The sequence below is a fragment of the Ischnura elegans genome, chromosome 2, assembly GCF_921293095.1.
Source record: "Ischnura elegans chromosome 2, ioIscEleg1.1, whole genome shotgun sequence".
Lineage (NCBI taxonomy): Eukaryota > Metazoa > Arthropoda > Insecta > Odonata > Coenagrionidae > Ischnura > Ischnura elegans.
In genome coordinates this window covers 43,522,313-43,538,762 of record NC_060247.1, presented here as the reverse complement: position 1 = coordinate 43,538,762, position 16,450 = coordinate 43,522,313, and the positions used below count along the sequence as shown (strand labels likewise).

The 16,450-nt window shown below is 38.6% G+C and overlaps 1 protein-coding gene across 3 annotated transcripts in view; it reads right to left on the bottom strand.

Annotated features, from left to right (window-relative positions):
• Positions 1-16,450, bottom strand: part of LOC124153655 (homeobox protein unc-4 homolog) — a 354,512-nt gene that overhangs the window by 147,406 nt on the left and 190,656 nt on the right. For 2 of the 3 annotated variants that reach the window (XM_046526951.1, XM_046526952.1), the window contains exon 3: positions 10,617-10,752. In XM_046526951.1, coding sequence (XP_046382907.1) covers positions 10,617-10,752 — 136 coding nt within the window. The remainder of the gene's footprint in view (positions 1-10,616; positions 10,753-16,450) is intronic. The other variant, XM_046526953.1, reaches the window with a different exon arrangement.

The window sequence follows — 16,450 nt, the reverse complement described above, 5'->3', positions numbered from 1 at the left end:
TGGAAGCAGAAGAAGAGAACGTGCGTTACGTATAGAGAAGGGGAAAGAAAACGTAGGGAGAGATGTGTGTGTGTGTGTGTCTCGTCTACTTTGGGCTTTTGAGGAGCTGGAATTGAGGGGGTAGAGGAGGATGTGTGCTTTGGTTCTGCTTGCGAGGGGGTTGGAAGAGTGGGGTGTGGGAAGGTGGGGGTGATTTTGGTTCGGGGTGGTAGGATGGGGAAAAAAGGAGAAAAAAAAGGCTTCTGAGTTGGGGGTGGTATGGGGATGAAGGTAGAACATGCTACCATGCCGCATGAAATTTTTAACGCTCGGGTGATGGTAGTTGAAATTCGGAATTCATTGGGGGTAGGGTCCCTCCCCCTCCCCCCCCCAAAACCTCCCTCGCCGTGTGATGGGTTCTTTGTGACGCAGTCGTTGACGAGCAGGGGAGGAGAGCAAGGTAGAGGGGTAGGAATGGCGACTTCAAATTCAAGCAGCAAGCCTAACTCCTATTTGCTCCCTAATTATGCATAGGCTCTTGGGTCGCGCATGTAATGGAAATCAACAACTAATGCCCTTTGTCAAGCCCATATAAGTGGCCTCGAAGCCTAAACCAGGATTTTTGAGTTCAGTTGGCCATGTTTGAGCTTCATTTCAAGCTATATTAGATCTCATAACGCACCATTACTCGCCTCAATAACCGAATGAACACATATGCATTAATACAATAGTGCTATTTTGAAAGCCGAGGATATATTTAGCCATTAGTCCACACGAACTCCCTATTATTTTGATGACTATTCAACTAGAAAAATTAGCAAGATGCAGCTGTTACGAAGGATAAGCCTAATTTCTCTTTAATTAACTTGTTCTTTCGAAGACATGATGGTGCTATGAAGAGTAAGAAAACTACGAAAAACTCGTACATGAACGCCCACTTAAGAATTTTACTAATATTTTCCTCTTAAAAAAAAAGTCAATCATTGCATGGTCATAGCAGGAGGATAAACTTAGCCTTGCCCTTACTTCCTATCTGTAAAAAATTAAAATCACAAAATACCTTAAAAAAAGGACCATATTTGAATCAATATATGCATTTATATCGCACGCTAGTAAGCTAAAACAGAACGAGATCTAGCTTAGAATCTTTAAACCATCCAAACATTATGTGACACCAAAAAATATCACATCCGATCTGAATATAAAAAATCCTCTAACAAGAAAAAGCACTTAATCCTTACCATATAGTTTAAAATCGCATAGAATGTCCCGATAGTTTTGTAAATGAAATTTAAAATGTAAATGATTACATTCCGGACAGCTTTGGAAAACTAAACTCAGGCCGTAATTCACTTAACTGACATTGCTATTTATGTTGCATCGAAGAAGGCAAATAAAATCGAATGCGCAGCCTTCAATTTTACAGATGGGGAAAGAAAGGCTACGACTCCAATGGAGACGGAGTTCATCTTGTTGGGAGGATTCCCTCAGCTGGACCCTTCCTATTGCGTCCTCACTCCAGGGGACGAAGGAGGAGGTAAGGCTTGTTGTGTTGAATGGCTTGGATCAGCAGAAATGACCACCCAGCCACACCACAATCGCACGCTCCCATCTATCGAAAGGGAAGAGGGTTCAGACCCCTTCAAAAAAAATATATATAAGGAGTCACCAGCTCTCCAACCGGCCATTTCTTCTCTTACTCCTACCATCCCATCAATTCCCCTACAATACCACATCCGAACGATTCCCCACCCGGGCCACACCCCCTCCGAGTTTCAGTGCAACATCCAAAAGCAATCTGACATCAGGGCCCTCCTGAATTTTGAAGAACTAGTGTTGTGGGAGCATGCCTTAAACCACCACCCAACACTACTAAACAATTTTTATCTGCCCAAAAATGTCAAAAATTGAATGTTCTTGAATCATGAGCTTGATAGCCCATGATAGCATATGTATTTCCTATGTAAACAGAGGTTTATTTTAAATGTAATCTCTCTCTTAATTTCTGACGTATTGACAAAAGGTTAAAAATACATCAATACAAATGAAAAAATTAAATATAATCTAAACACATGTTGGCTGATACTCGTGTATATAAAATATATTTTGTTAAACTCAGTATTTAAAGATTCGACCTTCTTTCCACCTTCGACCTTTCTTCACTTATTGGAACATTTTCATACTCATTTTGATGTAATCTCTAGGTCTCCAGGTATAATAGAATAGAGATTTACATTGGACCTGAATATCCCGCCAAAAAGTGAAACTGACGGAGTGAAACTGACGGATCAACGCAAATGAAATTATTTCAAACGCCTAGAATGAATATCAACACGAATACCTCGATAATTATCTTTGTCCTGATGCTAAGCACCAATATAATGATATTGCAGTTCTCACTCCACGGTCGATGATTACCGAAAAACGGAGCCACATGAAATATCCCTAATTATTCCGCCACGATACTTTGCTTTTGGACGTTATCCCATTCGAGCGATTCTCACACCCAAAGCCTTCTCCACTTGCGCCACCGATCGCCAGCTTGCTAGTCCCTCCCCCACCCCACGCCCCCGGCAGCCTTCCGGCCGACATCACCGGAGGAATGAGCTGACCATTCATCCCAACTGGCCGCGCAGCCATTATTTCGACACCACACACGCACGCACACTCTCTTTCCTCTTCATTCATTCATCACCACGGCATTTCCTAGGTGAGGAAATCAGAAAAGACTGAATTGGTCGGAAGTTGTGAATCCAATGCGAGGAGCCGTCCTCGTTGTAGTTTGCGAACCCGCTCCTCGGTTAACCCTTCCCACGGTGAGCACGACACGAGGTGAATTAGACATAACCTGGTTATGCGTCGGAACAGGAATTTATTTCGGGCATGTCGGGCGATGTAATTTTACGAGGAGCATTGGCGTAGCCAGTGGGAGGGTCCAGGGGGTCCAGACCCCCCACCCCCCGAAATATAAAAACACAATCATTTTCCTTCATAAAAGAAAACAAAATATTGAAAAATCATGAATTTTAAAAGTATTTCTTTAACAAATGAAGTATTTTTATCATGAAAAATGTTTAACTTTGTTAAAAATCCTCTACTTAGTATCCTGTTTTTCAAAAATGTTCACCCCTGGTTTTGGACCCCCCCGAACGAAATTCCTGGCTACGCCACTGTCGAGGAGAGAGTCATAAAGACTAGGAATTTAATGAAAATAAAATAACTATTAGTATTTTCAACGTTAACGGAGGTTGATTTACAATATAATCTCTCTATTGATTCCTGGCATATTGGAAAAAGGTTCAAAATAAGAAAATACAAATGAAAATATAAAATAATCTGCCGGGTGACTAGAACAATATAAGAAATCATTTGAAAAGGTGCTATCTCGTCAAGTAACACTAGCAGTGACTGATACTTTTGCCTAACTCAATTATTCTGTGATTCTACTAAATGGTTGATTCGGATAGGTGAGGACAGATATCAACCCAGAGCAAGCGTCTGGCGTGTCACGCGTGTGGGTTAAGTAAGTGTGGGCCCAGCGTTTCCTTTTGCTGAGCCACCTCGCACTAGTAGGGATAATGAGTCGTGTCTACTGCCAATAATTATCATTGCTGTGTGATGCAATATTTTTTCCATGGAGTTTCTTTATTGAGAGTTTTTCTCACGAAAAACAAATCCTAAAGCCTATCGCTCTTGTGGTTTTCGTATGAAACATTATTTTTTAAACCCATATTATGCGACAGTGCAAGACAGGCGACCATGATCCTAATGCCGTGGGAATACAACACTCCCACTGCCAACTATGGTCATATTTAGGCAACAATCATTCCAGCTAACCTCCCTTCCTGCTTTACGCCTGAATATGATGCTAACCAAACAAGTCTTTGCTCAGTGAAATCAATGGAACGTTAACATGAAAGCTGACGTGTTTGTACAATTAGTACCGGTATGCATTGATAAAAAGATCAATCGGAACAGATTCATTAAGGAATTCTGCTCATCACAGAGAAAAACAATATTTCCAAGCGCTGATAGCACTTCTTTGCTCTCTCACAAGACCATATACACGGACGAACTGTTTGCTTCACTGCATTCCCTATGAAGGGACTCCTACAATTAACGCTTCAGGTACAATAGTCAATTTCAAAGGTTTTCTCGTCTGAATCCATTGTCAAGAAAAATCGCACCCAAGGGATCTCAATCAGTGGAAAGAATTACGTAGGGGCGAAGGGGACTCTCACCCCAATCGTAAGTTTTGATTACTCAATCAAATCAGGCATATTATTAATGAATATTTCCGCTGTATATGATGAAAGAGAATCGCTTACAAGGCTCACTCATTGAAAGACATCAATCAAGATCATATTTTGTACACACAATACCGCGTCCTGGAGGAAAAAAAAATTTTCTGTACCACGATTTTCTAGAACTGAAATTTCCGAAATACACTCCCCAATTTAATTCTTAATAAGCTCTGGACCTAGCCACTTTCAATCAACCAACACTAAAGGACTTCAAATTCCATTAGTGCTATAGATACAAATATATTGTAATATTCAGATTGATGACCTGTCAGGTCTATGCTTTGCTCAGCTATGTCGAAAGTGGTGTTTTTATCTTAATTTGGTGGTGCCTTTTTGAGGGGTATTCCTCCCACCGCCAATCCAGTCAGGCGATCTCCCGAGAAAAGCACTCCTCCCCGGCGGAGGGTGTGTCGTAATTGGCCGGCAACACCTCTCCCCTCGCCCAGCCTCCGACGCGTCAGGCCCGGGAGCCAACCCGGGCGACGGCGGGGGGCACTCGGCCACCCACCCGCCACTGCAGCCGACCGGGGAAGGATCTCAGAGTGCGTAAAAACAGATCGCTCGCAAACCGAAGCTTATGAAAAAATTGTAACCGTGAGCCTTTTGAACAAGGTCATAATATTATTACGGAAACTTCCGCGGTGATTAAATTGTTATTTTATTATCGGGCTAGTGCCGCGTCGACTCATATAATGCGCCCGAAGGTGTAATACAACAAAAATGAGTCGACGTAGTATTAACCTGAAAAAATGATAAATATCATCATATTATAATGGAAGATGGAATAGAATGACATAAGAGGCAAGAAGTAGGAGGAGGATGGTATGGATGATATTCATAGGCGAAGTATTCATCAAAGAAAGATGCAATGGATGACCAGCGAATGGTAAAAGGCACCCAAGATTTGGGGTAGTAGAAATGCAGCAAAGGAAATAATTACAAGCCTACGAAAAAGGGCCGACGAGGGACAAGAAGGAAAAATACACTGGACTATGACCTTGAATAAAATTCTACTCCGTAACTTATTAGACTTCCTCCTTGTTAGCCTTTTATTTCTTAGGAAAAATTCTCGTAGGAAATAAGTAAGAACGGTTTATTTCCACTTTGTTGATCGGCTCTCGTCTTCAGTTCTCAATCACGTACTTCATTTAAATTGGTGAATTTTTCAAAGCCGATTTAAATATACCGGGACTAGCCACGGTGAAAACTTTTACGGGTGTCACCTGCAAGCGAATGATTTTTTCCCTGTGGATTTTTCGCACAATATTCCAAAGCCATTAATGAATTGCGTTATAATACCCAACCCATTGCTACGATGAAGCGCTCTCTGTTACAAGTCAAACGATACTGTCCACGGAATAGGCCAAACATTGTTCTTCTACGTCATAGAGAGGTCGGGTAAGGTGGGGCAGGTACACTTCATATAGAGGTCGGGTAAGGTGGGGCAGGATTGCGTGAGTTGGTAGATTTTCTCTCACACTCTTTCCCGCTTTCGCAGAAGCCAATATTCTCTCTCTCCTATCTCCATTCTCAAGGCTTTTTGGTAGAGAGGGCGGAAATTCCACCACATTGACCGAAGGAGGTGGAAGAGGTTGGATGTGAGGAATGGATGCTAGGAAGGAAGCTGCGGAATTATTTCCCTTTTCTTTTTTATTGTGCGAGCCGAGAGCGTGGAGGAAACAATGGATGCGGATAGGGATCGCTTGCTTCCCTCTTATTCTCGCGCTTTTCATCGCACCTGAGAGGATGTGGTGTTGGCGGCGGCCGCGGAAGGGGAAGTGCCGCCCGATTCCAAAAAATAAAATAAAGTAATTCACCCGATTTTTCCCTCCGCCCGCCCCCACAAACATACAACCTCCTCCATCCAAAGGCCTGGAATATCTATACGAATGACCTACGCCAGCGGTGATCCTCTAAACCTACCTAAATTTCGTCTTTCACTCTCCCAGTGATCCCTTATTGATAGACTCCCGAAACTGTACTACGCACCTTCACTTGACCTCTTCTCCTCCTATCAGTCTTTTCATTGCCACTGGTCAACAATCCTAAGATTGTCAATGATGAAAACTACAAATGGTACAAGATTCTACGTCTTTTAGTTGATAATTTACTAGATTGCTAGCTTGTTATTCATTGATCGTACAAGATCGCTTGAGGCTGCTGTTTTGAATATTTTCGTAAACTGACCGTCCTACCCTGAACGTGAGCAATTCACACATCATGCGCTTAGCTCGGGATGAACATGGCCCTCACCTATCCAACCCAACGCACAGATTTAAATCAATGCTTTCCGGCGTATCACTGGCCAATGAATAATGAAAAGATGCAACAACCTTCCATATTCAAAAGTTATCATTTTTATCATACCAAATAGTAATTAACCAGTAGTGGAATCGATAGTAATGCATTTTAATAGAGAAACATAGCAATTCATTGCAGAAATTAATTCATTCAAGTTGAAATATTGAGTGGCGTCTATCAATACAAAATTCGAAGTTCTATTTGTACACAAGAAATTAGTTTTTCCCGTCATCTAAAAGTTACATAGGAATGGAAAAAAATAGATCACGATCAAAACAATCACAATCTCTTAATGAGGGGACACGTATCGATGGAGGCAGCTTGCTGAATAATTCAGATGACATAGATATAGATATTAATGCAACGATTTTCTCTTTCATTTCTCACTCTAAAGAATTATGCCATGATGGGAGTGATGAAATTTACATAGCTGGTAATTTATTAGCTTGTCATTTATTGACTGAACAATTTCATTTGAGGCTACTGTTTTAAATATTTCCGTAAATAAATGAACTGATCATCCACCTCTGACACTGTCACTTTGTAAAATTCGAGAAGAATTGATTTACCCGTAAATGTTTCGGCACTAATCGTGTCAATACTCATCGAATAACCCTTCTACTCACATTATAGCGCAGCAGGCGTCAGAAACGATTGAGCTGACTAAGTTGTGTGGCATATTACAATGCTTTGATTATTTCCATCATGGATAGATATATCTTCGCACCTTCCCTACTCAACTTATTTTCTGCCCTCACCTCCCGCCTCCATTCAGGGCTCCAGAGCGTGCGACGAGCCCTTTCCCCGAAAACTCGACCGCATCACGAGAGTACCAAACGCGTGTGTTGTGTTGTACATATATCCAACGACTCGGTTCACACGAATGGCTCGCATCCGCCGCCGCCTCTCTGCGTTATTTTTGATCAGGTCCCGAAAAAAACGGAGTGATGGTGCAGAAAAAAAATCAAGCGGGCCGCGAGACAACAGGGAGGAGTGAGAGATGGAAAGGTTGGGTGGGGAGTATGGTCGGGATAATAAATGAAGTCCCGGTGAGATCCAAGCGAGACTGTGATGGCGGCGAATTAGGACTAATCATATAGTTGATCGCAGAGAAAAACCGTCTACGAGTTTTTTTCCAAAACAAAAACGAGGGAATCAAATATTTTATGAATGAGCAAACTGACTACAACAAAATTCCCTAGTCAGAGAACTAATAGTAAATTATTTTACTTTTACAGCTTCTATATAACACAATAGAGAGATGAATATACTTTTTAATTTACTACAGAACCTCATCTTTGCTGAGCGATCCCTTAGGGTAAAAATCACATTGAAATTTAGCCTAATATGATCTAAAACATATTTAAAACAACTAGTATAAATTACGTCATTTATAAGAAGTCATATTTGTTAAAAAAAAAGGCTCATTACCTTTTAAAACTCCAGCAAAAAACACAATACTTAACATACAGTGACTACCTCTCTAATTGATGGTTAGATGTGTTGGAATTCTTTTTGGTATAATTTTGGAGATTGTTTGCCTTCATGACTTTATCATACGCCTTTAACATTCAAACGATAAAATGCCATTTTTATCTGCTCTTTTGAATTTGTTTCACAAATACATGTTTCTCAAACATTGTTTCAAAAACCTACAGACTTAAATTTGAATGCTAGAGTTAAAACAAAACATCTTCGATGGTTTTACTTTTCTTTTAGAAAAATGCTATCATTGGTCGGGAGCGTTTTGATTTCACCCAACATTTTTGTCATCAATTTGAATTGCGAAATATCCACAATACATTATGATTGCTTACGACGAAGAGAGTGGCTACATTTTCCGCAAATTTCTGCATTAATGTGTAAAATTATAATGAAAAAATGATAAATTTTTTAAAATAAATTTAACCAGTTGAATGAATTTCGGCCAAAAAAACTGAAACATTTTAAAACGCTCTTCACTCTTCTCCGAAATTTTAGTATTTGCAGCGATCCCGAGCGATGATTATACGCGTTTTCAATCCAAATCGACAATGCGCCAGATATTGGCGTAGGAAGCAGCTACAATCAGGCTCTTTCGCCGCGGCCCGGGGCATCTCCGACGACGCGACGGCGACATCGGCTCCAGCGACCGAGTCCTGGGAGGACTCACGGTATAGCATCGTCGGCAAGGGTGTCCGCTGTCGTCGACAGCCGCGACCGCGCGCTTCCCCGCAAGCCGGGGGCATGTGGCCGGAAGCGAAGGGTATGGACTCTTCCTAGCCAGCTGACTGAGTGTCCGGGGCATCAGGTCTAAGCCGAAGACGAGGACGTAAGACATCGGAGAGATAACGCTCCCTAAGAAACCATTTGGCTTGGAGGGATCTAGAGGGTAGGTAATTTACTTAGCCTTGCAAAATGCATTATCATACTTAACTTAAAGGCTATAAAGTCCATTACGTCCAGCCAAGGTCATTTCGCTTCATAAAAAATTGAACTTCAATGCCAGTATTGATGAGAAATATTGAATAACCCCTAAACTTAACCTACCTTAGCCTACTATCATAAGTCCCCATTGCTATTCCGAGCCCATGAAGTGTTGAAAATTACTCAATGAGGTAAAGGACCGCAAGAAAGTCACCGTAGTTCGTTTGAAATTAAGATTTTAATTAGTCATTCAATTGATTACAAACAACAATAACGAAAACGCCAATCGAATACAGTTCTTTTCCCATAAAGTCACATTCTGAGATCAATGACGCGAGAAAATAAACAAAACTCAATATTTTGGCATTTCAACGGTTAAATCCTTTCAATGACAACTCATCAATTTCATCCGTCAATTAGTAAAGAGGAATATCTACTCCATCTTAAAGAAAGAATCGAAACTCTGCATATTTTGTATTATATGCCTGACTAACGATTTAAGATGCCTCAAAATCCTCGTGAAGTTGAGAAAATGATGAACACGGGAAAATAAAATTGATCACTAAATTCAGAGTTAACCAGTATTAAATTTTAAACGATATTCGATATGGATTGAAGCCATCTTTTGCATGAAAAGACCTAATATGTATAGGAATATTTAAAAAAATAGTCGCGATTAAAAAAAAAAGAAAAATTATATGATGGATTCTGAGCGCAAGAGTATTATGATATATTTAATTTTCATATTCTGGGAAATTGCACACAATAAACTGAAAAATGACAGCATTTTAAACTACTGATATATTTCTCATATTTATAATGATTTTAAGATAGAGATAGCCAGAATTAGTTTCATTAAATAAAGAAATATACTATGTCATCTTTCTCAGATTTATACCGATTTGAAGCTGAGATAGCCAAAATTTCATTTCATAATTGAATCAAAAATTCATTTCATTCCATAATTGAATAAATACATCGTCATGCATAATTTGCATAATATAATATTAATAATTTATTACTCCTACCTTTGTTTTTTTACATCTTAATACAATGAAAAAAGAGAAGGAGCTTTAGGTGTTCTCGAAGGTCATAGGACCAGAATTGAGCCACCATCAAATAACATAATGTATGCCAAAACATAATAATGCAGTATATGATACATTAAGTTTTATGAAAATAACATCAAAATAAATTTTCAACTTTTTCTAGCGAGAAGAGCCAGTCTTTAGCAAGTCACAACATGACATATGTGGTATTATTTTTTTTTATTCCTGCGGGCAGTAGATGAAATAATTTTGGTCCCATGTAAATAAAACAGCGTTTATATACAGTTAACTTAGGTCTATTTGCAACTATAAATGACTCATTCCTTAAGTTATATTTATATTTGTCACTTACACTCGGCATATTTCCACTTCTGGCAAAAAACAATTTAAGAACTTTGTATAAATACAAATGCCTTAGTGGCAACAAAATTAGGGCCACAAACATGAATCATGAATGAGAGATGCTCGTCGCAATGCTCATGATGGATGCATGCTCGTCTATCACTCAAGAGGGGATGTCGGGAGGATCATGCGGGACTGAAACTGGGTTTCGGATGCGGGGAGGTATGTTGCTCACCTGTGTCTCCTCTTCTTCTTTTTCTTCTTGTTGAAGCCACCGAGGCCGTCGGGCGTGAAGTCCTTACCGGCGTCGAGGTGTCCGAGCCCTGTCGGGAAAGATCGGCAACTTGAGTACAAGGCGGCGGTCAGTCCATCTAAAAATCAGAAGGATCCTTCAACTGAGCGAGCAACCAAAAAATATTACACAAAGGAAAAAAACGTAATTAAAATATAAATTACAGCTTTTTAACTACACATGAAATTGTATTTAATTAGAAAGTAATTTTTTAGTTATAACAGTTTATAATTTAATGTTTTACAATCAGTCATTTTAAGAGAAATTTTGGAAAAATGTTAAAAATATTTTTATTAATTATGAGTAGAAAAGAGGCAATCAAATATTTAAGAAAAGCGAAAGCAGAAATTATTAATGCTTACATAATAAGTTGATGTTTAAATTTCAAATGGTGCTATGAATTCACCAGTAATGATTAAACAATTTATTACAAGTTAACTTATTAAATGTAGCTTAAAAAGATAATGATAACTTTAATAATAAATTTTAATAGTGTGCTCTTATTTGCACAGTGAAAATTCATTAACATAGTACTACTACTCAAGAAAGTTGTTGAAATATTATGGAAAACAATACGAAGACAAGAAAAAATAGTACTTAAACAAGTGACGGTTATCAAAGGAGAATAAAACAAATGTTTATACGCACATAAGTACGAAAGAAGGTTTGCGAAAATAATGACGTGAACTGCAATTTCTACCGTGATGTTTACTGGAAATAACGATAGTTTCTCTGTAATTCTACAAAAGCACGTAATTTGTGTGGATTTTTGGTTTCATTAACTATCTGGGCTCAAGGATTTGTTTTTCTTGCTCAAAATCTATCACCTGAATTTCATTTGGGTCTCGAATAAGATTTTTTAATATGATCTATTTTATTTTGCTTCCATATGAGCCTCGTCTGATTTTACGCTAAATTTCACATAATATGTTTATGGATGTATTTATGGATGTTTTTATTCGTCACCAGTTATGCAATACACGTTTATTATGCCTGAAATACGTAGTAACAAGTAACACCTAAGTATGAATGATAACAAAGACGAATCAACACGTGGTGCAATTTATAAAATAGAATAAAAAGAAAACGATAGATCTAAAAACGTTTATGATTAGATTACCTGACAGATATTTCACCAAAAATATTATTTTGTAAAAACTGACCGGAAAAGAAAGGAGCAAGAAAATAAGTTTTTTTTCTCAGTCGGCACTACTTACTACTTTTGATGCATCGACTTACGGTCAGCAATGTATTCTCAGCTACTAAGAGAAAAACTGTTGAACAGGAAATAAATTTTCTCAGTCATCTAATTTTCATAAAATCGTAGTCGTAACAATATAGATCTTACGGTACTAAATTAGGTGTTCAAAACAGGTCAAGCGATAGCAGTTTACATGAGTTTTTAATTTAATCTTGAGGTTATAGCTAAGTATAATATCTCTTAAATAAATTAGAAAAGAAGATACTATTCGACTGAAACATAAGATAAGGCACTGAAGATAATAAAGTAAAATGTAGTGATATGATTCTGACGAGGATAAATGCCATTTTCGTGAAATTTTACCGGTTAACCATTGCTTCAGTTCTTTAAACAGTTGATATGAATATATTTTAATTGAAATTTACTCCTGTCTTTATAAATCCCTTCAAAATAACTTTATAATTCCATTTTATAGGCTGATTCTCTCGCAAAAATCAGCGTTGCTTTCACCAATACCATTTCGTTCATTATTCTACGAAACTCATACATGGTAAAGGCACAAAATGTTTCCTTTTCGAGGAACAATATCAACACATGAGTACTCTTCCGTTTGCTTCGGAGTAAGGTCGTCTAAGCCGTCAGACTTTCCTACGCCGTAGTTGTCCTCCCAATTGCAACCAAGTTTAAGCATCCTCCAACTATAAAACGTTATCTCTACCATCTCGTATCACGCCCTGTTCCAATAATGGAAAACGCTGCCAGATGCGTCCCCGACTTGATAAAATTAAACTCGCTACAGTCCTTTTTCTAATGGTGTCGCACGTCACGCTTCGGGTTGTACTACTGCAAGGAGGGCGTAAGTGGCTGCGACTCTTCACAGCAAATCCAAAATACGTTTTGATGATGGCGATAGCCGTTTGCTCGTGCTTTATCCATTACGGGCTTTCGAGGTTTCGGGGCTATTGATGGTCGGAATAACTAGATATCACAGTCTTAAAAAATTACAAATTTTATGGTAAGGTAACTAATACTGTCAGGAATACTTTAAAATCACTATTCTTTCAATTTGCATGATTTTTATAATCCAAATATCATTCCTGCCATTGATTTTACTATATAATGTACCCATAAAATGACAGGATGATAAAGAAAAAATATACCTCTTATTTTTAGGAGCATTGTCATCGGATGGGAACCATTTCAGTCCGTCTAAAAACCAAATCAATCGAGCCAAATCAGCAATTTTTAGGAAAAGTACAAATTACCATAAGGAATACTTTTGAAAAATATCCATTACATTTATGTGGTGATACTACTAAAATAAAAATTACTGCCACCAATTCTATTTCCCACTTTATTCGCAGATATTAGAAGGCGAAAATAGCATACTTCCAACGTTTTGTGAGCACTGAGGAGCATATTGACTAAAAAGTACCATTCTGCCTGCCCAGAATGTAAAGCTTTTTGCTTTTGAAGATTTTCGTTTCTATTTCCCCTTACTTTACCAGTACTAAGCAGCAAAGAAGATTAAATTTCCTCGGTCTTAATGATGAACCTAATGTGGAGTTCTCAATCGTGGGAGTAATGAGGATGACTGAGACGATTTGAGTAGAAGTCAACTCAAAACTTGAGAACAAGTGAGGGCAACTTAGCCAGCCACACCGTGATACTTGTTAGTCTGATGAAGACAGTCTTTGTAGGGTAAGTGGGAGTGAATGATCGCAAAGGATTAGCTCGCATGAGTTATATAGCGCAGATGAGTAAGGACATAAACATGAAATTATGCAAGCGAATGTTAAAGTGATAATCTGGTATGGAAGTTGCGTAAAACCAATGTTTGAATACAGAACTTGGTGCTTTCGCACGATGAGTATGAATTCTTCATGGGATTCCCGCCGTGTGATCTGTTCTATCAGAGCCAACGTTTAAATGGCCAACTCTCCAATCGTCCCTAGGGCGTTGAGTGCTGACTGAGTCAAAAAATGTCCGGGTTGATCCAGCATTCGACGCCCTGAGGGCGATGGTAGAGTTAGCCATTGAACCGTCGCATCGGCTCTGACTGAACGTCTCAACTGGTGGGAATCCCGTGAAGAAGTCATCCAATCTTTGAATCTTTGACTGCTGATGATGGCTATCTTAAATCACACCTTACTCCTATCATGTTGGTCGATGAATGCATCCAAAATTTACTAAGAATGAACTCGTAACCCTCCTCTCTATATTTTCAATGGTGCTGCAGGGGAAGATTCGGGTTTTGGACTCTTTACGCTACGCTGAATTTTCTCTGGCATTTGTGAAGCTATAAGGCGAGGGCTAATAAGGCGAGATGAGATGTTTATGACGGCAGCGATGGCGCGTATGTTTTCCCACTCACGATTTCGGGACCGATTGGGTGTCGGGGCCACTCGAGGTCCGAATCGTGGCAAAAGCCATCCGCTAACGAGAGAAGGGGCGAGTCTTGAAAGGGCCACTCCCCCCAGCAGAACACGCGAACCGTCCGGCCTCCGAGCGGCGACATGTGCGGAGAGCAAATGGGAAAAAAGCGCTCAGCACGCCGTCGCCGCCGCCGCGTCAAGTGTCGGGCCAAATCGATTTCGATAACTCGATTTGCGGGACGTGAATCACTTTTCTCCAGCTCTTTGTACCAGGAACGCTGCCCGGGCTGCGAGAAATGGTTTCTATGGAAATGGTCTCGAGTCTTCTCTTTTTGTCTCCTCACGTAAAGTAAAAATTTTGCTCACGTTTTTTCGATGAATATATTCCCACAGTTCTTTTTTTTTCAAAAAAAGTCCTAACATGTGCCAGGAATATATATCGATAAAAATCTATTTAAGGCGTAGTAGGCTCTCCAGTTGGAGGAAGTGTTGGAAAAAGAAACGCTGAAACCCTAACAGTACGAATCTAATAAAACTGTAACCTTTCAATGTAAAAGCAAAAAATACTCACTATGGGGCTATACAAATTTATCAAAGCTTCCAACTTCAATTCATTTTTTTATATTAAAAGGATGTGCTTTGAAGAACTCTAAAAATGTCTCTTTGTCCATAGCTTTAAACATTCAGTTATCGATTTGATTCGGGAACAAAATGGTTTTCATAAGCGGAATAGAGTGAAATATTCGCATCGTGTAATTTTGTGCTTTCTAATAATTATCCCTACCGGTATGATCCTAATCGAGGCATGTATTGATAAAAAACAGTGTGAAGTTGATAAAAAACGTTTGAATGAAATGACAGAATAAAAGACCTACCTAGTTTCAACATTCTCTAGATAATAAAAATAGTGTGCTTGAGGTTATTTAGCATTAAGCATCTTATTGCGGAATATAAAATAAAACACTGCTTGCCAGTTATAGCGATATTCTTGTCTCTTTAAACGGATGTTGATATTGCCTATATAAGACTGTGCCGCGAGAAATTCAAACAAAGCGAAGCCAAAATATTGTCTTTATGTACTCATTAAATCCTTATCTTGGGCATCGATCTACGTATGGAAACTTTGAAGGATATTATGAAATTGAAAATCGATGCACTAGTACCTATTGGTTTTATCCATTACTTTTATCGTTTCACCAAATTAATCGATAAATAATATTGAAATCATATTAATAGAGAAATAATGACGAGAATGAACTGAAAATTTTCTAGCTTATATTGACTTTCTATTCAATACAACCCACTCTACAGATTGAAAACTATGAACGAATAACACCAATGGATGTATCGTTACATTGTCGAAGGCAGAGTTCTGTGCCCACTCACCGGTAAGGTTTAAAAATACAAAATTGCATACAATTACATTGGGATATTGAATTATTTGCAGCGCACATACACATCAGGGATAGTTACTCCCTCAGGCAGTTAATGTTTTATCAAATTCCGAACACTTAGAATGCCCAAGAATATTATAAATGAGATAACAAATGTTATTATTTGCCGACATTTCATTTATCCTAGCACACTTATTTGGTAGGATATCTTAGGTCTTTTTTTGAAAATATTCTCGATTTCTCTTGAACGTTTCCCTATCATCAAACCTATGAGAACGTAAAAATTATCAATATACCACATATAACATTAGTAAGGGTTTCATTGAAATATTTAGCCACAGATGAAAGAGAAAATATAATTGGAGGGAACACTTCTTGGGACTTGTAGAAAATGCAGTGGGCTCTTGAAATGCAATAGTCTGTTTTGACGGACAGTAAAAATAAATTCATGTGGAGGGAGACGGAAAAACGAAAGGAAAATGTATTGCTGAAAAAAATTGTTCACATTTTTTCGCATGAGCGGTTGATTGTTTATTTTTTGCCTACCTAACTCATTTATTCCAAGGATAAAGTTAAATGCAGCCACATCCTTGGTTAAATCCCTATACAAACGAAGGATACAAATCGATAACTTTTACCAAGAAACATGAGGTTATGACGTTTATGAAAGATAACCAAATGAAATTTTACTATAGATATAAATTTTCTTTTATCCTAAACTGAATGTTGTACAATGAGGATCACTAATTAGATGGCAAATTGGCACAGTGAATAAGTCACAAAAAGTCACGAAAAACTACGTCGATG